Source organism: Pelodiscus sinensis, chromosome 1 (genome assembly GCF_052426305.1).
Source record: "Pelodiscus sinensis isolate ZL-2025 chromosome 1, ASM5242630v1, whole genome shotgun sequence".
NCBI lineage: Eukaryota > Metazoa > Chordata > Testudines > Trionychidae > Pelodiscus > Pelodiscus sinensis.
In genome coordinates this window covers 233,576,920-233,604,206 of record NC_143052.1, presented here as the reverse complement: position 1 = coordinate 233,604,206, position 27,287 = coordinate 233,576,920, and the positions used below count along the sequence as shown (strand labels likewise).

Below are 27,287 nucleotides of genomic sequence, written 5' to 3'. Positions count from 1 at the left end.
GGCTCACTGTAGAGTTTGGTAGCTTTACATGTAGATAGAGGAGAAACGTTGTGACACTACCTTTAATTTCTCTAATTGACAAGTTCTAGTAAATTGATCTGAGAAGTGGTAAGATAGTGACTGTTCCAAAGACCATGGATATCAGTTATAATCTGATTATTGATTTCAATGGACATATGATAATGATGTTTATTGGATGCTCAATTTAGTATTCTGAATGGAGATTAGGAAATAGAGCAATCTGATTGGATAATTGGGGGCAATACTTTGTGGGTATGCCACAGCTTTGTAGCCCATTGCAAACTTAAGTTTCAGAACACACATTTGAAATAGTTTAATTTCATTTTCTGTGTCTCCTCCACACAACACTAGAGAATTATATTCACAAGCCCTAAATTATTCTGCTTAAATATTGCCTCTGTTTCCTTTTAAATCACTGTGATTTCTCTCTCAGTTTGGGAGAAGAGCAGAGAGGTTATTTCTGAACTGACACGTAAGTCATGTCCTCTGGTTCAAATGAAATCTTCAAGGAATTAAGACCATGCCCTTCAAAGTGACCCCCAAGCAGATATAACTTTCATCTCTTTGTACCATACCTACAGTATACAAATTATCCTATGTTATAGATTACGTATGTTTATCCTTATTCACTAGTGTTGCCAAGACAACACAGTGATTTTAGTCTTCTAGATGTAATACAAACATTATCATTATTAGTAATAGTATTACTATCTTGTAACACCCTTGTGAGACAAGTAGGTGAGCAGAATCTACTTTTAGCAGAGGAATAGCAAATCAGGGCAACCATGTTGAAAACGGGAGTACCTAAAGTTATATAAGTAAGCCCTAGTTTAAATTACGAAAATAGGTCAATGCAGAGCAGCTAATGTCAGCCTAACTCTGCAAGGATCTACATTAAAATTTTGCTCCCACTGATGTAACTCACTCATTTCACTGACTTAATTCCACTTCCACAAAAGGCATAGAGTCAACATCAATGTAGGCACTTTAACATGGTGTGGGAAAAGACACTGCATTGCTTGCCTCAGCTGCTGTGTCAGAACCCATCCCACAATGACCCACGCTGACAGTTCAGTTGGCACAAGTGCTCTTGAGGGGGACACATGCTGACACAAGGAGCAATGCGTGGACTTGCACAAACAATGTAATTGCCACAATTGCTGTATGCTCACATAAATTAGATAGATTTCATTTTGTAATCTCAAAATACCCAGTTCAGCAAAGCACTTAAGCATGTATGTAATTCTCATTCAAGTCAGTGAGACTTGAAGGCATGCTTCAATATATTGTTGAATAGGGATTGATTTGAACACTGCTTTGCTGAATCAGGGCTGAACACTTAAGGGTACATCTAGACTGTGTTGGGATACTGGAAGTATCAAAAAATAGCAACACCACTTTAAAAGCACCCCTTATTTCCAGAAATAGTGGGTGCGCTATTCCAGCATCCCTGTAACCTTCGTCCATAAGGGTTAAGGAATTTGTTGGAATAGTGCTGTATTTTGAAATTTGGCGCTGTGTAGATAGCGCCCAATTTCAAAATAAGCTCTTTCAGTTTAGACTTGGAATAAACTACGCAATTTGCATAGTGCAAATTGCTTAGCTTATTCCGACAGAAGGGTGCTGTCTAGATGTACCCTACGGGTACTTCTAGACTACATGCCTCTGGCGACAGAGGCATGTAGATTAGGCTACCCGGCATAGGAAAATGAAGCGGCGATTTAAATAATCGCTGCTTCATTTAAATTTACATGGCTGCCGCGCTGAGCCGATCAGCTGTTTGTCGGCTCAGCGCGGTAGTCTGGACGTTCCGCGGTCGACATCAATGGCATTTGTCAACCTCCCAGGTATGCCTCATCCCAGGAGGCATACCTGGGAGGTCGACAAATGCCTTTGATGTCGACCCCCGCGCGTCCAGACTACCGCGCTGAGCCGACAAACAGCTGATCAGCTCAGTGCGGCAGCCATGTAAATTTAAATGAAGCGGCGATTATTTAAATCGCCGCTTCATTTTCCTATGCCTGGTAGCCTAATCTACATGCCTCTGTCGTCAGAGGCATGTACTGTAGTCTAGACGTACCCTAAGACAGCACCTGAATGAGTAATCTGATTTTTCAGAACTGCTGAGTACCTACAGCTCTTGCCAGAATTAAATGCAGCTCCTGGTGCTCAGTAGTTTGATATATGACCCTACCTTTATTGCTATATTATTATTTTTATTGCTGTAGAAAAGAAAGATATAAACTTTAAAAAGAAAACAACAACATGTGGCCTCACTGCTGTGTGTGCACGTTATTATGTAGACTTTCCAGAGACAAAAGCAATAGGGTCTGTACACAGTAATCCTAAGCGGAGTAACTATGGGAATGTCTACACTATCCCCCTAGTTCGAACTAGGGAGGCCAATGTAGGCATTCGAAGTTGCAAATGAAGCCTGGGATTTAAATATCCCGGGCTTTATTTTTAAATCCCCCTAGTCTGAACCAATTGCCTGTGGCTACACGCAGCAGTCAAACATTAACTCGAACTAAGTCCTTAGTTCGAGTTAACTGTTACACGTCATTCCATGACTATGTGTAACAGTTAACTTGAACTAAGGATGTAGCCGCGGGCAGTTAGTTCGGACTAGGGGGATTTAAAAATGGCAACCGGATGGGAAGATGCAAATAAAGCCCGGGATATTTAAATCCCGGGCTTCATTTGCAACTTCTAATGCCTACATTGGCCTCCCTAGCTCGAACTAGGGGGCTAGTGTAGACATACCCTATCTGACTTAATAGGTCACCTGAATATCTAATTTCTGTGCTCCATGTCCCATCATCACAACCTCTCAGCTATATAGCTCTTTCTCTTCCTCCCCTATGCAGTGATTTCCTGCCTCAGCTGCATTCTTTTTGTCTTATTAGTTCCATAGGCTCTTCCCTATGCAAAGCAGTATGTCCCTGGAGGTCTCTCCTATTCAGTCCTTCTTCCTGGCTTCTTAATAGCAATAAGAAAATAGAGAAAACATACGGAGCCAAATCCTGACTTCCTTTACCAGGCAAGACTGCCATTGACTTCCATGAGTGCTGTCTCTGAGGGTATGTCTACACTACGCCGCTAGTTCATACTAGCGGGGTAATGTAGGCATGCCGCACTTGCAAATGAAGCCCGGGATTTGAATTTCCCGGGCTTCATTTGCATAAGCCGGGCGCCGCCATTTTTAAATCCCGGCTAGTTCGAACCCCGTGCCGCACGGCTACACGTGGCACGGAGTAGCTAGTTCAGATTAGGCTTCCTAATCCGAACTAGCTGTACTCCTCATTCCACGAGGAGTACAGCTAGTTCGGATTAAGAAGCCTAATCCGAACTAGCTACTCTGTGCCACGTGTAGCCGCACGGCACGGGGTTCGAACTAGCCGGGATTTAAAAATGGTGGCGCCCGGCTTATGCAAATGAAGCCTGGGAAATTCAAATCCCGGGCTTCATTTGCAAGTGCAGCATGCCTACATTACCCTGCTAGTTCGAATTAGGAGGGTAGTGTAGACATACCCTGAGTGAGGACTCTCAGATTAGGCATTCAGTCTGAAACAACTTTTTAATAAAATTAGAAACTTTTATTTAAAAAAGGGGAGGGGTATTATAAACAAAATAAACACAAGGCAACTTTGAATTTTTTGGACCAGCTCTTCAGCTGCTGTAAATCAGTGTAATTGCCCCACCCCCTCTTTCCTGTCCATACCTCCCATTTACTTTCAAAGCTATTATTGACTTCAGCGGAACTTTGATTTACCCTGGTCCCTAACTGTAGATCTGCCAGTCACCAGATTGGGCATCTCCTGCCCCATTGCAGCTCATGGGTCTTCTTAGACTCAGCGCATCCTATTGGTCCTTTCACAAAACTCCTTCTTGGGGCCTGTGTTTATTCCGATAAAATAAACTCAAAAGTAAAACTCTGAGTCCCAGAACAAAATCCATCCATTTGACCCTCCAGTTAGGTCATTCCTAGGCCTTCCTGCTTCTAGTCTCAGTCCCATGAACAAGATTTGAATTTTAGTATAGATGTCCCAAACTATAAATAAAACATACTAGCGATGATAAATACCGGTTAATTGAATAATCTTTTAATCTCATGAATTCTTATCAGTTACTCAGCTATTTTATAGTCCCCGGAGTGGGGCCAACAGCCAGTGCACCCTGGCCCCACTTATGAGGAGGCCTTGGTGTTGTGCCAGGCGGGAGCTGATCCGCGAGAGAAGCCAGTTTAAAAACCAGTTCCCCTCGCAGACTGGCCGCCTGCCACCCCACGCTGCTGCCTCTGCTAAAGAGGCAGCAGTGTGGGGTGGCAACAGCCCCTGGTCCGGGGGACCCTGAGCTCCCAGACCCAGTGCAAGCCGGACCTGAACCAGACTGCCTAGCTGCCTGGCTCCTAATAAACTTTAAATGAAGAGTCACAGTGGGGGTATGTCATGGACCTGGCACGAGCCAGGACTGAGTCAGGCTGCTGGCCAGCCTGCTTAAAAACTTTACTGGCAAGTGGGGGGAAGATGCATGTAGTCTATAGTATTAACCTATAAGCTTTTTTTATTGGTTAATTAACTATACTATTACATCCCTAAAATATACAACTAGAGGAAAGGTTAGTGCACTCTCACAGATCCATGAGAATTTATGTTGTCACCTTGGAAAAAATATCTTTAGGAATTCTGTTTTCTATAATGCTACTGATTTACTGTTTGATTAAAACAGATATCCATGTTTTTAAGTGATTTGTTGACAAAAACAATACTTTTGATTTTTAACTTGCCCAGGATTATCTTAAAAGTTAAATATTTCCATGTATGAGAGCAGTTACATTCTAGAAGATATTTTCCATTTTTAAAGAAATATTTTCTTTAAAGTATCTGTATTTTGCTTTCTGAGGGTTCATAGTTCCATGTTAGGTCATTTGATTATTTTAGGAAAACTATATAATAGAGCATAAAAGATAGGCTTTAATTCTTTCAGTTAGCTCTTCTGACCCTTCCTGCTATTAAAGACAGACAATTATATCCAGTGGAACAGATCCAAATCACTTCCTTTCATTCCGTTTATTAAATTATCTGTCTGTCTACTCCATAGGATGAGGCTTTAAAGCACAGTGCTGCTGGACTTGTCATTTATGATGTTTTTGTTAGCAAGTTTCCATAACTTCCCTCTTTGGATGGTTATCAGGGAAACTTGTATTTGTGTTGGCTCTTAACCATAGATGTCAATTGAAGTCCTGAACAGCTTCCTGTCAGAGGCCTGAAGTGATCTTTTTTTGCATGATTATGATCTGTACATCACCTTGTATGGTGCGGCCAGCTAGTCCTGTGGTGGTACAACTTCCATTTCTGGGCTGTTCTGCATGTTAAAAATAAATCTGATTTTAAATAGCAGCTTTCCCTTTTTAAATTTCTATTTTAAAAAAAGACCAAAAGCAGGACACCTTTCTACCCTGTCTTCTGTTATGGAAAAAGTTTTGACACAATGTCTGATTTTACTTTTTTTTTTCTTTTTTTTTTTTCAGAATGATGAAAGTGGGCTTAAAAAATCGGAGGATGGTTAAGATGGGAGGGGGAGGAAGGAGTAGAATAATGGAAAATTGAAACTACTGGGGCTTTTTGTGGTAAATGAATCTTAGAGAGGATGTGTGGTGCAATGGTTAGGCTACTAGCCTGGGGATCTGGAAACTTGGGATCAGTCCCCTGCTCTGTTGTTGACTTCCTTGATGGTCTTGGAGAAATCACAAAGTCTTGCTGTAAAATGAGGATAATAGGACCTCATGGGGTGTTATGACTATGAGACTAATACATTGAAGACTCTCAGGTGCTGGGATGGGAAGAGCTATGTAAGTACTGTAGAATGATAGAACAAGATGTAGGAGAAGCCTTTTTTACACCAAGGGTCAGAAGAAATTTAGTAGCAATTAGCTATACTGTATATCGGTTATAGAATGGCTTCTTTTCTTCCTATAGCCCCTTTCATAGTGCTTTACAAATCAGTTATTCTGCTTCCTGCTCTCTGTAGGCAAATATAGCAGCTAATATATGCTCAGAAATATCCGCCACCCCAGGTTACACAGTAAAACAGCCTTTATCATTGTTTTGTAATAATATCTCTTAAGCACATTATCATATGATAGTGAATAGCACTGGAAATAAATGGGCTAGCCAGGAACAATAGACTGCTGTTAGATTATGCTAAATACCTATTGTCAATAGTGTTCTTTAAATTGAGTCAGAAAGTGTCTTAGGACAATGGCTTTTACCATTTTTTCATTTTCAGAATGCAAGTATTTAAAATGCCTTTTTAATTTATTTTTTTGACCAGGTGAATGGAGTGAGGCTCTTTACCCCTTGCTGACAACACTCACTGACTGTGTAGCCATGATGAGTGACAAGGCAAAGAAAGCCATGGTCTTTTTGTTAATGCAAGATAGCGCTCCTACAATAGCTCTTTGCCTGAGCCTTCAGTATCGGAGAGATGTTGTCTTCTGCCAAACCGTAAGCAAGGAAGTCGGGTGATATGATTACAGTTAGAGTTGTGATTATTTGATTAAAGACTTTGAGAGATTAAAGTGGTTAGAACTGGTAATGATCTTGTATGCTTCCTGTCTTAACAGCAGTGTAGAAATCAAATGCAGCCTCCCCTCTTATGTACAGTGTTGTTCAGATAGAGCCGTAGGAAAAATCGTACTGCATGTATGTATCTGCCACTAAAATGAATTGTCTGCCATCTCTGTCCTGCATATTCATTTAAAATTATGCAAATTTAGGCAAAACACTTCAATTAGTCATACTGCAGTATATAAGCATTTTATGTAAAAAAACAAACAAGCAGAATGGGTGGAAGGAGAAAAAAACATGATCAGCAAAAAATTTCTTCCTGATCTACAATAGATTGTTGCCTGCATCGAGTGCAAAACTGACACAGCTAAAGATAGCAGAGAAGACATGTCTGCATGGGCTATTATAAACCCTCTTGGGTGCCTTGTGCATGCGGTCATGTCATTGCTAGTTTTAGTGAGATAGCTAAAGTAAGCAAGAGTGGGTATGTGCCTCTGAGCTGTATTCACACCTCTGACTGCAGAGTAGATGTGGCTTTAGGGTACCCTGGAGAGAAGTCTGGCTCCCAACAACAGCTGCTTGGAAAGGTGGGGGTGCTGAGATTTCTACTCAAGTGTTGTCCCTGGAACCTGCTTGGGGGCTCAGACTTTTATGTCTGACTCTGACTAGTAGATGTCTGAAAAATTTGAATAGCTTCACACGTGTCTGTCTGCTGAAAGACAGAAGAAGCTTTCACACTCTCTTCTCCCACCTGATAGATCTGGTCTCTACTAGTGCTTAATTTGATCTAACTTGCATCACTCAGGGGTGTGAAAAAGAATCCCCCGATCGACAAAGGTTCGATCAACCTAAACATTGTGTACATCAGTGCTGTGTCAGCAGGAGAGCTTCTCCCACTGACATAGCTTCTGCTTTTCATCTAGGTGAAGTAATTATGCCGATTGGAGAGCGCTCCTTGTCAGAATAGTGTCTCTTCACCAGATTTGGTACAGCTGTGCAGCTGCACCAGTGGAGTGCTGTAGTGTAGACTTGCCCGCAGTCTTCTGACTACTCTGTGCCTTCTGCCCTGCTCCTCAAGCTTCCACTGTCCAGGATCTCCTCCCTCTGCGAATAGCTCCAGAGCCTGTCTCTGCTGTTTCTTCTGGCATTCCCAAGCAACAGCAGAGTGAAACAGACATGATTATTGTTAGTTTTACTGCTGCCCTTGGGGTTTTGAATAGTGGAAATGAAAACTAGATGGCAGTCAGTTTTCACTCAGTTTTGCAGCTTAGAACAGCTCTTAGCAGGAGCAGCAGCACAGGTACTGGAGCAGTCTCCCTGCTGACTCAGGTAGGTATTTCTCGAGGTCTCAGGTTCAGAAGTTCAAGTATCGGTTCACATCTGCTACAGTTGGGAGCCATAACATTTTAAATTAAAGCTTAAATGTTAAGTGATTTATATTTACAGTCCTCCTATTCACCAGGGAAATCTGACAACCTGCTATTGGTGAGTAGGCAAGTAGATCCTTCTGTGCCCTATCATAGCCACACACACTTTGCTTAAACACATCAGTGCTGTTTGACATAAGCTAAATTGGAGGTTCTATCTAGTAACCCACCACACATAGAACAAAACACACTCACAGTCTCTTTACAGACATTGCTTCAAATTTTAAATCTTTGTGTTCTGTTTATGCTTTGTCTAATAACCTCATATCATCAAGTTTAATTTTACAGAAACCATTACCTAGTTTAAATAGTTCAAACAGCCTTTCATCATCTTCTTTCAGGCAAAATGATCCCAGATAGGGACAAATTCAGAGACTATTTTATATAAAAAGCAATTCATAAGATGGGAAATTTCTGTAAACTACAAGATTTTAACAAGATCTTTGTTTTGAATAAAAAAATTTCCCCTAATAAATTTCTTAATTTACTTCCTTTGGCTTAATTCTGCAATGAAATCATAATCCTGTGTTAGTGGTATCAGTCAGTTGCCTTGGAAATGACAGTGTTATTGCAAACATGTAGTTAAGATTCCATGACAGTACAGTAGACTTCCGATAATCCGGAACCTATGGGATTTAGGTGGTGCCGGATTATCAAATATGCCGGACTATCAGAAGGTACTATAAGCAGGTTATATATATACTGTATACATTATATACTGTATATAAAGTGTTCTTAACCCTTTTTATTGTACATACTGTATACTGTATACTGTAATGTTTTAGTTTTTTTAAGCCTTTTTTACCCTTTTTGCTCAGTTCAGCTGCTGCTGCTGTTACCTTGTGACTCTTTTTTTGCCGAAGCTCACTCACTAGGCTCTTGCCATTTTGATGCCGGACTATTGGATGCCGGACTATTGGAGTTTTACTGTATTAGGGCCTGATCCTGAGAGGTACTCAGCACCAGGTGCTTCACTGAAGTCAGCAGGCGTTCTGTGGTTCACAGCACTATAGGGAAAAACAGACATTGTTGCCTTTAAACTTTTTTTAAAATGTCAGTGGAATAATTGTTGTTAATATTAAATGTAAATTTTACACTTCAAACTAATTGCATTTCTTACTCCTTAACTGAAATTGTTTTCCAAGGAAATCTTGGAGATGATTTAATATATCTTAGATTCTAATGCAGCTAGTGATGTGACGAAAACTAATAGACCTGAAGTCAACAGGAATCCCATCTTTGGAGCGTTTGCAGGATGATGTCAATATTCCAGTAAACCAAATAAAATATTACCCATTTTTATTAAGATTTCTCTTGAACTAGGGATGTTAATGGCTAGCAGGATAACCTTTTAAGAGATAAGCTATTGCTTATCAGTTAACAGTTCCAGTTAACCGCAACAACCTTCCTCTCCCCCACATGCTTGACATTTAATACTCAGACTGGCAGGTTGGCTTTGTCCCAGCCCGCCAGTCTGAGTTTTAAATGAAGAGCACACAGGGAGCCATCTGCCATTCCGCACTGCTGCTTCTGATATAGGAGCAGCAATGCAGGATGGCAGGCAGGAGCCGGTCCCTGCGGGGAGTTGGTTTAAAACCCAGCTCCCGCCTGCCACCTTTTGTTGCTGCCTCTGTATCAGAGGCAGCAGTGTGGGGTGGCAGCAGCCCCTGTCTGTGAGGGGCTTGAGCTCCCTGCAGACAGAGGCTGCTCTGGCATCCCATCCTTGTGGACCAACTCTCACCTGCCATGCCGCAGCTCCCCAGAAGTGGAGTCGGGAGTGCACTTCCTGCTGGTCCTGCTCACGGGGGGGGTATCAAATAATCATGTAACCACTAAGAATTGTTGCGGTTACATGATTACTAAATTAAACAATTTTTAACATCCCTATTTTTAACAGTGAGGCAGGTGCCTCACTTATAAAGAAAACAAATATCCGTTTGACAGCTGTTACAGCATCTCATAGAGATACTATGATGCTTTCATTTTAGGTTAGAGACACATATTATCTGGAGTTACTTTACTTTGTATTCTCTTCTGTAGCTTACAGCTCTTATTTGCGGTTTCATTATCAAGCTGAGGAACTGCCTACATGAAGATGGATTCCTGAGACAACTGTACACCATTGGTCTGCTGGCGCAGTTTGAAAGCCTTTTGAGCACATATGGTAAAGTCACTCTACATGGGGCATAACACTCTTTATGAATTGACAAGTTCAGCTTAATATAGACCACAGTTGCAGAATGAGTATGCAAGATTTGAAATACCGTATATACTTAAACATAAGCCTGTTCGTTCATAAGCTGACCCCCCCAGCTTACAGGACAAAAATTTTTTTAAAAGTCCATGACTCGTTTATAAGCTGATTTTATATTGGCAGTGTACAAACTTCCAGTCCCAGCACCTCAGTGCGGGCTGAGAGATGTGCTGGCTGTGGGCGTAGAGCCTTTCAGATTCCATTGGCTGCTGTTCTCTACAGTGGGAGCTGAGAGGCTCTGTGTCTGCAGCCAGCATGTCCCTCAGCCTGCGCTGCTTCCTACGGCTCCCATTGGCTGTTGTTGCCAGCCAATGGGAGCCACGCAAAGCAGCGTGGTGAAGGGACTTGCTGGCCTCCACTTCCCACCACTCCTGTTGACCTGGAATGCCGAACGGCAGTGACTGGGAGTTGACAGGCTTCATGCCTGGGAATTGGAGTTTGCCAGTCTTCTCCCCACTAGAAGAAAATGTGAAGCACAATGAGCCAATCGTAAGCTGACCCCCACTCTTGCCAGTGTGATGTTTTACCAAAAAAAATTCAGCTTCTGGTTGCGTGTATACAGTAACATGCAGTTCAGCTACAAAACGGAATTTTGAACTGAACCATAAAACAAAGTTATTGGTTAAATATTTAGTCAACTGCTGAAAGAGAAGCTTTATATTTCTTTTATTTAAATTGTCAACATTTCATAAACAGTCTATGGTTACTTTGTCATACTTGTTCTTTTCTGAAAAGAAATGAAATTAAACGTCAACCAAGTTAAGAGGTACTATTTGAAAAAATATAATCTGCACTTTCATGAATCACCTTAATTACGTAATAGAAAGAGAGACTGTAAGATGTATGACACTCCGAATAAATCCAGTATCCACTCATACTACAATGTAGTATGAAATTAATATATTTTTAGCTGATGACAAATTGACAGAATATCATGATTATGGATACGACCAGCTTCTGAAGCATTTATTACCATTATTTATCCCTGGAAAAAGAACATAAAGTATACTTCATGGTTGTAATCATGGATGTGTTTTCCATCTTTACCAAGACTCATAAAGCCAGGTAATATCCCAGTCCTGCAATCAGATCAGTGCTTACTAATTTTTGTGCTTGTGGGAGGCTCGTTAATATCAAAGGTTTTTAGCATGGAGGTAGGGGCTACCCATGTAGATCCAGGTGAGGGATAAAGATCTCCTAATTTCTTCACCCCACACAATTTCTTCATAATGCTGGTGAACCCTGATCATATCAAGCACATATCTTGAGACTGGATAAGAGTAAATTGGTAATTCATGGAAAGTAATTACTGAAATCTACTTTTCTGCTCCTTGATTTAGGTGAAGAACTGGCAATGCTGGAGGACATGAATTTAGGAATAATGGATTTGAGGAATGTTACCTTTAAAGTAACTCAGGCCACATCAAATGCATCTGCTGACATGCTGCCAGTCATTACAGGAAATCGGTAAAAAAAAAAAAATGGAGGAGAGGGGACAGTGAGACTTGAAGGGAGCTAAAAATATACTTGAACCTCAAGTGGAAAACAGCCAGTTTCTTTATATATTTTATAATCCCAACATTTCAAACAGAATGACTATGGAGCTGATCTTGATTAATTTTTACTATTACTTATTTCACAGACAGCTAAACTGGAAAGTGCATAACAAGATGAAGCCAAAAAGATGACAAACTTGTTTTCATGTGAAAATATTAATTTGTCCTGGCTTTTCATAATCACAAGGGTTTCAAGCATTTTTGAAGTCTCGGTGTAAAAAAAAAGTCAAATACTAAAAAGTCTATTTGAGTTAACAAAAGGCTATTTTTCATTATACACTAGGATTTGTTACAGTGTTATTCTGGTGAAAATAGCAAAGCTTTTACACCACCAAAACAATACACTAAATTGGACAGCTTCAGGGGGTAGCCAAGTTAGTCTGTACAGGATAAACTTAAAAAACAACAAATGGTCTGGTAGCACTTTATAGACTAACAAAACATGTAGATGGTATCATGAGCTTTCTTGGGCATATCCCACTTCTTCAGATGACTGGAGTTTTGAGTTTAGAATGTGCAGACCCAAAATAAATAGGGGAGAAGGGAAAGGGGGGGAAGGGGAAAAAAAAGAAGGGGATGGGAAACAAGGAGCAGAAGGTATGAAAATATCAGAGGGAAAAACAAGTAGGCAGAACTGGTAGTCTATAAGCACCTAAAGACTATCCCTTTCAACTATCCAATCTTTAGTACTTTTTAACTATCTAATCTTTAGGTGCTTATAGACTACCAGCTCTGCCTACTTGTTTTTCCCTCTAATATTTTCATACCTTCTGCTCCTTGTTTCCCATCTCCTTTTTTTTTCCTTCCCCCTCTTTCCCTTCTCCCCTATTTATTTTGGGCCTGTACATTCTAAACTCAAAACTCCAGTCATCTGAAGAAGTGGGATGTGCGCATGAAAGCTCATGATACCATCTACATGTTTTGTTAGTCTATAAAGTGCTTCCAGACCATTTGTTGTTTTTTAGGTTTATTTAAATCAGACAGTTCAACCTGATATTTAGTCAGGCCACATTCCTGCGCCTGGTACAAAACAAGCCGACCTTTGCACCAATACAAAGTTCCATTGAAATCAACAGGACTTGCCATAAATGCAGATAACTGCCCACAGGGAGCTGGTATTGGGAGTGGGCCTGAAAGGGAAGGGCAGGGTCAGGGCTGAACTAAATAGGTTTCCTTACATTTTAGTTGTGATTGTAATAACTGATGTAATTTTAAATAAGAGAAGAGAAATACAAGAACTATGTGATTATAAACTAGTACAAGGGCAAAACAAGATAATGGGATCATCGGATCTTGACATGTGCATGTCTTTTCACTTTCAGTTAGACTACAGAGATTTGAAGCATAATTTCTAAAACCCTGTATTTTTGTTTTGTTAGTTTTATGTTGAGGGAAACTGTTGATGGTGTGTGAGGTGCACTAAAATCCAGTTTGTTCTACTGGAGCTGTGTGCGCTCTGCAGTACTAAATTAAATGAAAACTAGTTTTTGACAGATAAGAAGAAACTATTGGAACATGCATCAGGACATAAGCTGAGTGCTGCAGTTTTTTAAACTGCTTTTTTTTTCTGACCAATTCGGAGCTTAAAAGCACTAGTATGTCTTTGATACCCTCTCAGTAATTTGCAGCATGTTCAGCTATTATTCTTTGCAAAAAGAAATGTCACATTTTTAAGAATACAGATCAGTAAGCAAGTTTCTCTGTTGTAATATTTTCCATTTGTTTGTTTGAAGTGATGGATTTAATGTGAGGATTCCTTTGCCAAGCGCCTTGTTTGATTCATTGCCCCGAGAGATTCAGAGCGGCATGTTACTGAGAGTTCAGCCTGTTCTCTTCAACGTGGGAATCAATGAGCAGCAAACACTAGCAGAGAAGTACATATCCAGTCACAAAAATTCAAGCTTAACTGATGTTAGGTAATCTTTTACCCTGCTGGAAATACATTTCTGCAATGGTGGAATACCTTGCATTATTGTCCTAAAAGAAAACAAATGCTAGGTAAATAAAAGCTTGTTTCTTAGTCACATGTCTTTTCCTATCTTTGACAAGGCAACAGGACAAAAGTTCTTAGCAAAAGTTTGAGATGGTATATTCCCAAACCAAATTAAATTTAAATTTCCAAATAAATGGGATTTTAATATTGAAAAATCAAGGTACCAAGTTTTATATATTGACTGCCATAGTCTGAGTGGGTTTGTATGCACCTACATATAATTTTATTCCTGGAATAAATCTCTTCAGCTTTTTATAGTGCAGTCCTCACTGTCTGAGAAGAGGTTTGACTTTCAGGAATTTCACAAGTTGAATCTGTAAGTCACAATCTTAATCTTAAGTGTCAGAAAAGAAAAGGAGTAAAGGTGTATCTGGGCTAATGTTGTGCCCTTTTCTTATCTTGAAAGGTTTGGAGATACCTCACTACAAGAAATAATTAACATGGAGAGTTTAGTTCGGTTGAATTCCTATTTTGAACAGTTCAAGGAAGTTTTGCCTGATGATTGTAAGTACTCTGTAACTTATAGCAGATAGACCTAGTATTTTTCATTTAAATAGCTGACTAGCTTTTATCAAATTAATTGTTTCTACATTGAAAATACACCAGTATCAATGGCACCAAAGCAGTGATGAAGCTACGTGTTGCAATTGCAGAGTTAAATAGAGTTGTTTTAAAATGCTTTGAGGCTCACTCTGAACTTTTAGCCTTTTCTGAATGGTATGTTTGTTTATAAAATGTATGCATACTGTGTGGGAAATTAGAAAAGTGAGTGTTTTCACAGCTGGTACCATGGCAGAAACTCTGCCTGCTGCTATGGTAGTATTCCCCACATGCATGATGGTCTGTTGTCAGATCGAGACATCACACCCTCAGTGTTCCCTCTAAGATTTGCCATCCATGAGCGGAGTGAGTTTTGTCTTCTGCACCATTATTAAAGACATGTGTGCTTGTTCAGATGTGTGCCACCATGGCATCCACCAGATACTAGCACATATTATGTATTGTTTTAATGTTACGGAAGGAAGAATACTAAAACAGACCTTTCCCAATCGCGAAGAATAAAAAGAGCAGTTAAGTCAGAAATTTCGCCCACTGACCCCAACTGCCTATGTACTGTATCATGCCACCAGTTACAGAAAAGGTAACAAGACATCACCCAGACACACACACATACCTGCAAAGTTTGAACAATAAGCTGTTTTTCTTAAAGACCTGTGCTGCGCTGCAACACAACACTATGGATACTGTTGCTGATTCCTATAAATCCACAAGAAGCTGTTATAACTAGTGATCACAAGATTTTGCTGCCATCTGCTTCTTTCTTAGGGTATGTCTACACTGCCACCCTAGTTCGAACTAGGGTGGCTAATGTAAGCATTTGAAGTTGCAAATGAAGCCCTATTTAAATTAGGCTCTCTAATTCGAACTACCGTTACACATGAGAGAGCCTAATTCGAACTACCTACTCCGTGCCGCGTGTAGCCGCGGGCACGGAATCCGCACTAACAGGGATTTAAAAATGGAGGCGCCCGGCAAGATGCAAATGAAGCCCGGGATATTTAAATCCCGGGCTTCATTTGCAACTTCGAATGCCTACATTAGCCACCCTAGTTCGAACTAGGGTGGCAGTGTAGACATACCCTTACAGATCCCACACAGTAACTTTGGGTAAGTGCTCATTTGCTCCAAGAACTCTCAATAAGTGGTCCCCCTAACAGCCCGTTTGTTCATCTGAACTGGAACATTGACGATCAGGTCACTGGAAGGCTAGTGAGAACACAGGGCTTTGATATATTTAGTATGACAACAATACATAGCTCCACATCACTTTCTTCTCTTTTCAGGCTGGTATGGGGGGGAGTGGATGATCTCTGAACCAGGGGCTAACTGAAGGCTAGCTGACACACTCAAGGCAGACAAGAGACAAGTGATGTTGGTCAGGAGGTTCGGAGACGCACCAAAATGCAATAGTGAGAGTGGTACAGGATCCCTGACAGAGGAAACATATCCACTCTTTGCAACACCAGTTTGTCTTTTCAGAGTCTTATTAGATCCAAAGTAGTGCTAGTAGGCTATGTCTAAACTACACAGTTCTATCAGAAAAAGATACACAAATTGTGAACTGCAATTTGCATATCTTTTTCTGATTCTTTTTTTGGAAGAGGATTTTCCGACATTTGGCCTGTCTACACTGGGCCAAATGGCGGGGGAAAAAAACCCTTTTTTGGAACATCCCTTCTTCCTCATAAAATGAGATTTACAGGGATGCCGAAAAAAATGCGTCTGCTTTTCCATCTGAGCACGCCACGAAGCCCATTTTTTCCACTGACGTTGGGGGAACAAGTCAAAGAGGAGACCTGAAGGATATGATACATGCAGTGTGATGACTCAGATGGATATTATTGCATGGTCAGGTTCAGTTATCAAGTGTTTTTTTAGATTTTATATTGCTACAAAATTGTGTTAAGAAGGTTAAACAGCCTACACTTATGGGTAGATGCTGAAAAAAATAAATATATCTACAAGTACAACACATTACAGTTCCCACAAGCAGCAGAGGATAGGAGCTTGCTCTTCTTCACTCCCTTGCCAAGGGGGAATCATCACCATTACAGTGGATGGCTCTTCACTTTGGCAACGGAACAAAGGGCAATCTTTACATCCTTACAGCAGCTTAACCTTTAAAATTATAAAGCATTTTAGGCTTAAACCAGGAGCGGGGAAACTAAGGCTTGCCTGGATCTGGCCCCTGAGGCTCAGGGTTCCCCCTCAGCATTGGTGAGCCTGCGCTGGTGTTCCAGCCCCATTTCCCCCCATGGGGCTGGAGCACACAAAATCTACTAACCTGGGCTTGACTGATTTTTCTGGGGATCAGCAGCCCCTTACTCAAAAAAAGGTTCTCCACCCCTGGCCTAAACACTTACAAGGCTTTAAAGTGTTTCAAACTGCCCAAGGACATTACACTAGTTAAGATACTTGCGCCACACTAAATTTTCAGCATGTTGGTTGTGGCCTCTACTTGGGATCAAAGAATTGTAGGTTTGGAAGGGATCTCAAGAGATCATCTTAAATCCAATCCCCTACGTTTATGACCAGACTAAGTATTATAAACCATCTCCAACTTGTAGCGTAGCATCTTGGTTATGTCATGGTCAATTAGTTTATGAATAACTTGGTGCTCCAGTGTGTCCAAAAACTGCAGCATTGTTAATATTCACTGGTGTCAACTCTGCTTGCCAGTGCTGGTGAAATAAATATGCCAGCCTAGGTCAAGGCATTCTGATGGTGTAAATGGCAAATAGAAGGAAGTGAAATTCTCAAATGGAGATTAATTCTGAAACTACTTTGCAACAAAAGAACTGAGGTAATAACTGCTTTCTGTGAGGAAATTATATTAGAATATCAGAGTAGATTCTGAGAGATTGGCAGAGCAAACTAAGGTATCAGTTGGTCAAAGCTGACTGCTTATCTATAAAAAGAATGAAACGAACAGAAGTAACTGATAAGGGAGAGCAAAATTAATAGCATATAAAATACGAACAACCCTGAATATGAAAAGGTCTCTGAGATCACCTGAATCTTTTGGAAAATTAGGAAACCTCACCTTGATGGGATGGACTAGGCCTGACACCCTGCTGCTGCTGGAGGCCTTGCTGCACCCTGCCCCAGGGAGAAGAGCTAAAAAGAGGTCCTCTAAGTAGACTAGAGTGGCTGCTTCCCCGGTAGCCAATCAGGGTCCAGCAAGCCAATATAAAAGAAGCTTCTGGGGCAGGGCCTGACAGCTCCTTGCTGGAGCTTGATCCAGGCAAACCTAAGGGCTGACTGAAAGAACAGCAGCACTTTGGACAGCTCCTAGAGCTGGACTTCAGACTGAGTCAGGGTATGTCTGCACTACAAAGTTAATTCGAACTAACAGACGTTAGTTCGAATTAACTTTGATAGGCGCTGCACTAGTGCTCCGCTAGTTCGAACTTAATTCGAACTAACGGAGCGCTTAATTCGAACTAGGTAAACCTCATTCTACGAGGACTAACGCCTAGTTCGAATTAGCTAGTTCGAATTAAGGGCTGTGTAGCCACTTAATTCGCACTAGTGGGAGGCTAGCCCTCCCCAGCTTGCCCTGGTAGCCACTCTGGGCACCACCAGGGAAACTCGTCTGCTCCCCTCCTGGCCCCGGAGCCCTTAAAGGGGCACAGTCTGGCTACAGTGCCCGTGCCAGGTGCAAGCCTGCCAGCACCCAGCCAGCAGACCCTGCACCTGGCATGGCTCGAGCCACCCACCCGATGCCCCCCAGCCCTCCCCCTCTTCCCGGGACCAGGCTGGCGGCTCCCGGGAGCCTGCCCAGGTCCGCAAGAGGCGGGCGCCTGCCTGGTCTAGTGCGGACATCGTGGACCTCATCCACGACCTCCGCACTAGGCACAGGAAAGTGGCCGTGTAGGGCAGAATAGCTGCCAGCCTGGCCACCCAGGAGCAGGTTTGCATGAAAATCAAGGTGGTCCACTGAGACCCCCGACCCTGAGCCCTGAGCTTAGAATGGCCGTACTGGGTCAGACCAAAGGTCCATCTAGCCCAGTAGCCTGTCTGCTGACAGTGGCCAACACTAGGGACCCTGGAGGGGATGGACCGAAGACAATGACCAAGCCATTTGTCTTGTGCCATCCCTCTCCAGCCTTCCACAAACAGAGGTCAGGGACACCATTTCTACCCCCTGGCTAATACCACTCCATGGACCCAACCTCCATGACTTTATCTCACTTCTCTTTAAACTCTGTTCTAGTTCTAGCCTTCACAGCCTCCTGCAGCAAGGAGTTCCACAGGTTGACTATTTGCTTTGTGAAGAAGAACTTTCTGTTATTAGTTTGAAGCCTGCTACCCATTCATTTCATTTGGTGTCCTCTAGTCCTTCTATTATGGGAACTAATGAAGAACTTTTCTTTATGCCCCCTCTCCACACCACTCATGCTTTTATAGACCTCTATCATATCCCCCCTCAGTCTCCTCTTTTCTAAGCTGAGAAGTCCCAGTCTCTTTAGCCTCTCTTCATATGGGACCTGTTCCAAACCCCTGATATTGTAGTTGCCCTCCTCTCTCCCACCCTCTCTCTTCCCCTCTCCCACCTCCTTTTCCCAGTCTCCCCGAGTTTTGTTCAATAAAGAGAGTTTCTATTTTTGAACACACGTGTCCTTTATTTTGTACATCAGGAAGGGGGGCTAGGGAGGGGTAAGTGGAAAGAGGCGAGGGAGGAATGGGGTACGAGCCCCCGATGGGGAGGACTGGGGTAGCTCTGCGGGCTCCTCGGGGTGGAAGCTCTCTTGCAGTCCCCCGATTGACATACCCCCCCCCCCAGATGGCAACCTGCGGCAAGTGCAGCCAGGGTGATGGCCAAGTGCTGTGATGTGCCGAGTGTGGGCACTCAGGGCACTCTAAGCCAGGACTGCTTTGCAAGCGGGGAACCCCTGAGAACTGTCTGTCCGGGGTGGGGGTCGGGTCCCTTTAAGCACAGCCCTTGGCTAGCCAGAGGCAGCAGCTCCACACTCTTAAGTCCTAATCTGATGCCCTGCCGGCACTGCTTCCGGCCATCCTTAACCTCAGTTCAGGGTCCACTCAGTGTGGACATGCTAGTTCGAATTAGCAAAACGCTAATTTGAACAAATTTTTTAGTCTAGATGCACTAGTTCGAATTAGCTTAGTTCGAATTAACTAATTCGAACTAAGTTAGTTCGAATTAGCGCTGTAGTGTAGACATACCCTCAGAGATCAGGTCCAGCTGCTGAAGACTAGCAGCAACGCCTTGCAGAACTCTGGACAGGGTCCAGGGAGAACTTGACCACAAAGTCTGAGGGAAAGGGCTGAATAGAGCAGCTTCCCGGGAAAATGGCTCAGGGAATGAGAAGGCCACAGACTCCATTGAGACGCAGCAGGCAACTGCTACTTACGGGGTCCCTGGGCTGGAACCCAGAGGAGAGGGTGGTTCTGGGTCTGCCCCCACAACTTGCAGCAGCCACAACAGGGTAAGAAGCCTGGTCCCAGGCAACTGACCAGAAAGCCTCCTGGGACACTTCCGCTCCCAGAGAACAGTTGGGCAGAGAAGGTGCAGACATGCCCGGCCAGCAAGAGGTGTTCGTGAGAAGGGACCCTTTTGCATTTACTCAATAAGCTATTGAAGTCTATGCTTTGGCTTCCCCATCCCTGAAATACAGATTTTGAAGCCTTAATGCTGTCTGGGATTCCAGAGACCAACCAGGAGAGGCCAGTTTGCAGTTCGTTTTACATTCAGAAAAGACAGCAAGCCACCTTGCCAAACATGAGGTAGTTTTTGGCGAGGCCCAGAAAGCAAAAGAGAATTCTGTCAAAGCACACAAAATCCAACAAAACACAGGATGATGTGGTGACAGCCACTTTTTCGATTCATGTCTTTTCCCAAAGGACAGTTTTGAAGCACAAGTCAGCAAAGCACAAATCTTCAGGGGCATAAATTAACTCTGTTTAGACAAATGTTTCATTTAATTGCAATTCAGCGTATCATGGTCACACTGTAAACAAACTCTCCCAAGTCTTTCTTTTGTGCAAGATAAAGAGGGAATCAAGTATTTTCCTTTGGCATAAATTAAAAGAAATGGCTACTTACTGTAACTGTGAGGTTGTTTAAAATACATGTCTGCACCACGTCTTTTGCCTCAGACTCCTCAGAGGGGTGGCGCTCATGCCTTTTGTTTGTGGCACCTCCCCTAGCAGTGCCTCCATGCAGTTCCTGGAGCAGCTGCTAGCTTCCTGCAACACAGCTCTGGCTCCAGCCCCAGCCGGGACCACCAGAGGAGCAGCCGTCTGCGATGCAGCTCTGGCTCTATCTCTGACCCTAGCCACGGCCGCCAGAGGAGCAGCCACTAGCTGCCTACAACGTGGCTCTGGCTCCAGACTGGGCCACTGGAGGAGCAGCCACCTGTGATGTGGCTCCAGCTCTGATCCTGGCCAGGGCTGCCGAAGAAACAGCCACATGCCACACAGCCCACAGCTCCAGCCCTGGGGAAGGGCTGAAGCTAGGGTCAGGGCCACATGATGGCTGTGCACCTGCTCCTGGAGCAGGGCAGTTGCCTGCCATATGGCCCTGCCCCAGAACAGTTGAGCAGCCACTGCCTGGCTCTGCTGAGGAGGTGGGCGGGTCTCAAATTCTTGGTGTGCCCATGCAGGCGTGCACCTTAAAGGAAACACTGCACACCCTGGACCACACCTTTCCTCTTGCCTTTCCTTTTCAACTCCTGTGAAATTATAGCATTTGTAGCCTGTGAGGTAGCTCCAAAAAGTGAAGAGCATGTTGCTAAGGCAGGTTTTAGAGGCTTCAAGTCAAATCCCCACTCTGTATTAGGGCAGACTTCTTGCTCATTTTTCTTTTTCATGTGTGACTGGCATGTAAGCATATTTGCATGGGACCCCAAAATAAGATAGAAGTCAGTTGGCACTACTTTGCAGTCACTTTGAAGCTCTTTCTTTCCTGAGAATTCCTTTTCCCACAGTCTGTTTTCTTCACCCTGTGAGAGATCAACTAAGTTAGAAAGAATAGAACATGTCCTGTCATCTTGTCCACCGGTCTTCTTCTGGTCTTCCTTAGTTTCTTTCTGACTCTCACTGCAGCTCCATCTTTTTTTATTGTCCCTCCCCTACTGTCAGTGTCCTCCTCTCCCACATCTCCTGTTTGTGTCTTGTGTTGGCCTGTTAGGAACTATGATATTTTCAGAATGAAAAACCTGGGACACCTCTTGTGATGGTGTCTTTATGGTACTGAAATAATCATTCCAATGACAAAAGTACATCTCATTTTTAAAAATGAGTTCTAGTGTAGGGATGTAAGTGACTAGTTTGCTAGTTGACTATCTGATAAGCAAATGCTTGCTCACCCTTGCTGCCTCTGTCAGAGAGAGGCAGCAAGGTGGGGAGCGGGAGCCAGTGCAGGGGAGCACTGGCTTAAAAGGTGGCTCCCCCCAACACCATCGGGGGGCAGGAGCGCAGTGGGGAACTGGCGCTGCTTCCACCTTTGAAATGTAGCAAGAGCCTGGCTCTTGCTACGTTTCTAAGGTGGAAGTGCCGTGGGAGCAGAGGGCGAGCGGGAAGCTCAAGCAAAGGGGGCTCTTGTACATTTCAAAAGCAGGGAACGCAGGGCCAACAGGGAACTGCCTGAGTCCCCTGCTTGCCACCTGCTCCTGACAGGGGCTCTTGCTACATTTCAAAGGCAGAAGTGCCCTTGTCGACTAATTAAATAGTTGATGCAAATTGTGTCGACGGTTCGATTAGTTGATTAATCTAAATTTAACATCTTTAGTCTGGTGCTTCTATTTTCAGCTTCCTCCTCAACACCAAAGAGTACATATTTCCTACACTAAACAGTTTCCTTCAGTAACTTCGTGTTTTGTGTAATTGTATCTTAAAACATTGTAGCAATGTCACTAATAGGCACTTTGAGCAAAAGAACAGTTTTGATCGTTTCTATACCCATTTGACTTTTCTCTTCACTCCACATACCATTCATCACACTGAGTTTCCTGCCACTAGATTGTTTACTTCGTGTTTACCAGGAAAACGTTCTATTTGGCTTCATAATACATCCACAATTGTTTTGTGATTTGGTATTTACCAGATTCTCTGTTTAATGATGTGAAAAATTGGGACATTCCAGGTGCCTCAATAGGGGTATGTCTACACTACCCCGCTAGTTCGAACTAGCGGGGTAATGTATGCATACCGCACTTGCTAATGAAGCCCAGGATTTGAATTTCCCGGGCTTCATTAGCATAAGCGGGGAGCCGCCATTTTTAAATCCCCGCTGCTTCGAACCCCGTGTAGCGCGGCTACACGGGGCTCGAACTAGGTAGTTCGGACTAGGGTACCTATTCCGAACTACCGTTTCACGAGGAGTAACGGTAGTTCGGAATAGGACCCTAGTCCGAACTACCTAGTTCGAGCCCCGTGTAGCCGCGCTACACGGGGTTCGAAGCAGCGGGGATTTAAAAATGGCGGCTCCCCGCTTATGCTAATGAAGCCCGGGAAATTCAAATCCCGGGCTTCATTAGCAAGTGCGGTATGCATACATTACCCCGCTAGTTCGAACTAGCGGGGTAGTGTAGACATACCCTAGAAGTTTCTGGGGGCATCCTATGAAAACCTGGAGTAGATCCAGATGTATGCTTGTGGGAGGGAAGGAAGCGAGGGCAGTTATCTTCCTGCTTCTATTCTGAGCACATAGTGGCAGTACTTGAGGAGGGTTACCAGATGAAACAGGCACTGTTCTCCGTGAGCCCGTGCCCAGCTCTGGCAGGGCAAGGAGAGTCTCTAACAGTTTCCCCAGCAGGCGTGTACTGCAAAGCATATGATTGCTATCAGCAACTACATAAGTACAAGTGAAATGGCTGTTCCTTTGTTCAAGGTAAGAAGTGCTCTGAGAGACACAAGATCACTTAAATGGATACTCAGGAGAGTGAGTCAGGGTCAGTACCTCCCAAGAGCAACTTCTCTGCATTTCTCCTACTGCCAGAAGAGACTTCCAACAGGACCCTGGGCCCTCTAGACTTGCAGGATCCAAGCAGCACAGGATTGCCAGGACATGAATTACTCGTGGTTGGAGAAGGTTTTGAAGAGTGCTTCTCCACTTTGTCCTCTTGAGAAACATTTGGAGCGGCAGCCTGTAAACCTTCCCCAGAACAGGCAGTCTATCTGTGTAGGGAGCCAGCAGGGCAGACCATTAGCAGTAACTATTCTCACTGCTTGCTAGTGCCTTGCTGAGAGAAGAGACATGGCCCAAAAACTGTACCACATGGTTCATAGCCTGTTTATTTTGTCAGATAATAATTCTCTTAGCAGTATGTGTCACCTCATTTATCTAGTTGCAGTTTTAGGATGTGTACAATGTGGTTACTATGTAATAATTGCTGTATCCAGGGCTTTGATATGTGTGTGCTAAATGATGTATAACATTTGGATTAAGAGAGGTGACCATTGAAATTTCCATAGCATTTTGCAGGGCTGTCAGTTTCCTTCAGTAGGAGTCTAATCAAAGACCTTAATTAATCTGAGTTCAGTCCTAATAAACAATGAGCAGCATGCAGAACCCTACCAGGAGAGAGCCTTACATCACTCAGTAATGGCTTCTCTGACCAGCTAATCTTTCGAACCAGGAATCTGAAGGTTTGTGGGTGCTGTGATGTTGGACACTGAAGGGAGAGCAGAAAGTAAAATGTGATTTCCAGAGTTCTTGCAGGGACCAGTGCAATTTGCTGTCGCCTCTTGAGGAGGGAAATATGACACCCAACCTATAGAACAGGAAACCAATCCTGTGTTCCTATGCGATTACTTTGCAGTCAGACTTTGAGTTCCCAGAGACTGATATCCTGTGACTATAGTTTATGCAGTTTAGTTGAGCTTTAAATGAAGCTTCAATTTGGGTTGCTAGTAGCGCTAAGCAGTCAGAGTTGCAAAGCTCTGATGAATTGAAGAGAACATGCCAGAGGTTCCAGCTCAGCATTGAGCAACCTGCAGCCCATCAGGGTTGTATGTGTAGCCCAGAAGACATTTTGTTTACCATTGCTCCTGTGCAGGGTTGCCAGATTCTGCTGGGTTCTGTCCATGTAGGTTTTTTCCTGCCAATATTACTGAAGTGACACACACATAAAGCAAAGGCATAGAAAGTGAGGTGCATGCTGATTGCACTTAATATTGCCTGTTAGATCCGTGCACACCCTCTGCATCCCATCAAAGCACTACTACGGTTCAATCGGCACACCCCCACAAATTCTAGCAAAACTATCTTAGGAGTACATCTCTGTGACGACAACCTTGTGGCCCACTGGGAGGAAGCAGGACCACTCATACGGCCCACTCACTAGCCTAGATTACCCATCGCTGTTCTAGCTGCTACACATAGGAGTTCAGCGCAGCCCTGAGACATTACCGTTGTATAACTACTAACCACTAACAAGGAGGAGATGTTTTTATTTTGTAGGCCTACCTCGATCTCGTAGTCAGACGTGCCTGCCTGAACTGTTAAGGTTCCTGGGACAGAATGTACATGCAAGAAAAAATAAGAATGTTGATATTCTTTGGCAAGCTGCTGAGGTATTTATCATTCTGATTATCACCATATTCTGACAATCTTTTTTATACATTACAGTATATACTCACCTTTCTTCCTTCAAGTTAATGTTTGTAACCTATGTATCTAGATTTCCCTGTTTTCTTGCAAGTAGATTTTAAGTGGTCTCTGCCTCAAGTCTCTAAGATGGAGAAAGAAATCATCCACTTTTCAATCCAACAAATTCCTGAGACAGATATTAAAGGTTGTTTTGATGGAAGAGTTGGAAGCTGTCTTTCCCCACAGACTCTTAAACTATTCTTCCCTGGCCCATGGAATAATAGAGACCAGTTTGAAAAGTAAAGGTCAGAAATCATTAGATTAAAAATATAAAAACACCATCGAAAACTTTGTCTACATTTAAAGACAAATGTTACTCCCATTTCAGTGTAATGTCTTTCCAAAATAACTTTTTTCCCACAACATCAGTAACTAAAATATGAAGTGCACTCTGCCTCTAATTCGAAGACTTTTGACATAGGAGAGCTAAAGTAGGGGCTGATGCAAAATGCAATTTGTATTATATGGGGGTTGGGGAGTGGAAAATAAGTGTGTTCTCATAGCTAGAGTGTTTCCCACAATGAAGAAATAATTAATTATATGTCACACTTTTAGATATGCCGCAGATTAAACGGTGTTCGATTTACAAGTTGTAAAAGTGCCAAGGACAGGACAGCCATGTCAGTGACCCTGGAGCAGTGCTTGATCCTGCAGCATGAACATGGAATGGCTCCTCAGGTCTTCACGCAGGCATTGGAGTGCATGAGGAGGTAAGAGTTGGATTGCTCACTTGTCACTTATTCCTAATTCAGGATCCATGTAAACTGCAGATGAGTGGTTGTCTCTTTCTGGGAAAGGATCAGTTCCATCAAATAGCAAAGTAAAATAACGCCCCCAGGCTATATCCAGCTATCAGACCTTCTCTCTCTCTCTCAATCTTAAATTTCTTGATCTGTGCAAAAGAAAATTAATTATTGTCAATTTTGCACAAGGTGCTTTTTTAAGGAAAAGAAACAGTTTTTCACCTTAGATTTCCACAATGTATTGAAAGTGTTCAGAGAAACACGTAAGAGAGAACTTCCAAGCAGATGGTCAGTGCTGAGCTAGGAGTTGAGTATAGAAGTTTCAAACCCACTTCAAAGTCACAATGATTGTGATAGACTCTCACCTGCCATTATGGTGCTGCCTTTTTAATTCAGTTTTTGATCAGACAATTTTCTCAGAGATGGCCATTCTGTTCTTTTTTTCTGTGAAGGATACACATCTGCAGGTTGCACTGGTTTGCTATGCTTCCTCCTTAGCAGAGAAACAGTTTGCTCGCTGGGCAAATTGTCATTATGAGTGTTTCATGATGCAGCAACCAAACCCCATCAAAACCTGTCAGTGTTCTGTTGTCATATCAGTTTAACAATGTTCCGTATTCTGAAGCAGCAGACGTGTTTGCAGAGTTAAATACTTTTAAAAAAATCTGTTTACTGTTGTTCAATGCCTTGTTTCAAGCACTGCTGAAAAAAATCTGTATTTCACATACCAAAAGAAAGGATAAGAAATCCAGTTTTAGTCATTATTAATGTAGTTCAACAATGCTGTTAAGTCCTGTTTTTGACATTCACTCTTACTGAATGTACTGTACTGTGTGTCTTCTCACCAAATTCTCTAAAGTGTTCAATTCTCTTATCCTTTCTGTATGTTTTTGCTATTTGACCCTTTCTTAATCTTCAATAGCCTACACGAAAATACTTCATGTGATAGCAGCCACAACCTCTTACTTTGGTAAATTTTTGTTTTTTGAACGATTTCATGCCTAGATTTGATTGATTGTAATCTTTCTCTCCCTCACTTAGTTTAATGATTTTGTGATAGTAGACTTATTCATTCTATATATGAAGCCTGTGCATTATCCCTTTATGTTAGAAGTTGAGGTATCTTGACACAGTAGTAGAAAAGTAGTAAAAATGTTACAAACTAATATATGGTAGAAATTCTGTACCCAATAGTGCATAAAAGGCAAAAAAAGCCTCCCCCCTCAAGATTCAAAGTCTGACTGTCATCCAAGGTATTTGGATCTAATCACCCTCTAGTAGCTAAGTTGGATCTTTTCTATGGTATTAATGATCATTAGTATAAGGATAACATAGAAGAAAATTGATCTGTTTTTAAAGTGAAATTTTGCCATTAGCCTTAGGTCCCATTCAAGCACCAGATTAGCGAGGAACTTTCCTCCTACATTTCTTTTTCCTTTCTAGAGTTATTCTCACTACGTACATTTTGCTTTGTCAAGTGAAACACATACTGCTAGGCACAATCAAGTTTCCAAAGGTAGCATTTTTTGCCTTTTAGGGATGTCTGCA

The 27,287-nt window shown here is 42.7% G+C and overlaps 1 protein-coding gene across 23 annotated transcripts in view; it reads left to right on the top strand.

The window, feature by feature from the left end:
• Positions 1–27,287, top strand: part of INPP4A (inositol polyphosphate-4-phosphatase type I A) — a 208,966-nt gene that overhangs the window by 169,355 nt on the left and 12,324 nt on the right. For 15 of the 23 annotated variants that reach the window (XM_075916558.2, XM_075916552.2, XM_075916546.2 and 12 more), the window contains 7 exons: positions 6,355–6,527; positions 10,058–10,181; positions 11,612–11,738; positions 13,561–13,743; positions 14,227–14,324; positions 24,808–24,920; positions 25,552–25,706. In XM_075916558.2, coding sequence (XP_075772673.1) covers positions 6,355–6,527; positions 10,058–10,181; positions 11,612–11,738; positions 13,561–13,743; positions 14,227–14,324; positions 24,808–24,920; positions 25,552–25,706 — 973 coding nt within the window. Of the gene's footprint in view, positions 1–6,354; positions 6,528–10,057; positions 10,182–11,611; positions 11,739–13,560; positions 13,744–14,226; positions 14,325–15,664; positions 18,072–24,807; positions 24,921–25,551; positions 25,707–27,287 lie in introns of those variants that run through there. The other 8 variants (XM_075916568.2, XM_075916553.2, XM_075916582.2 and 5 more) reach the window with 3 other exon arrangements.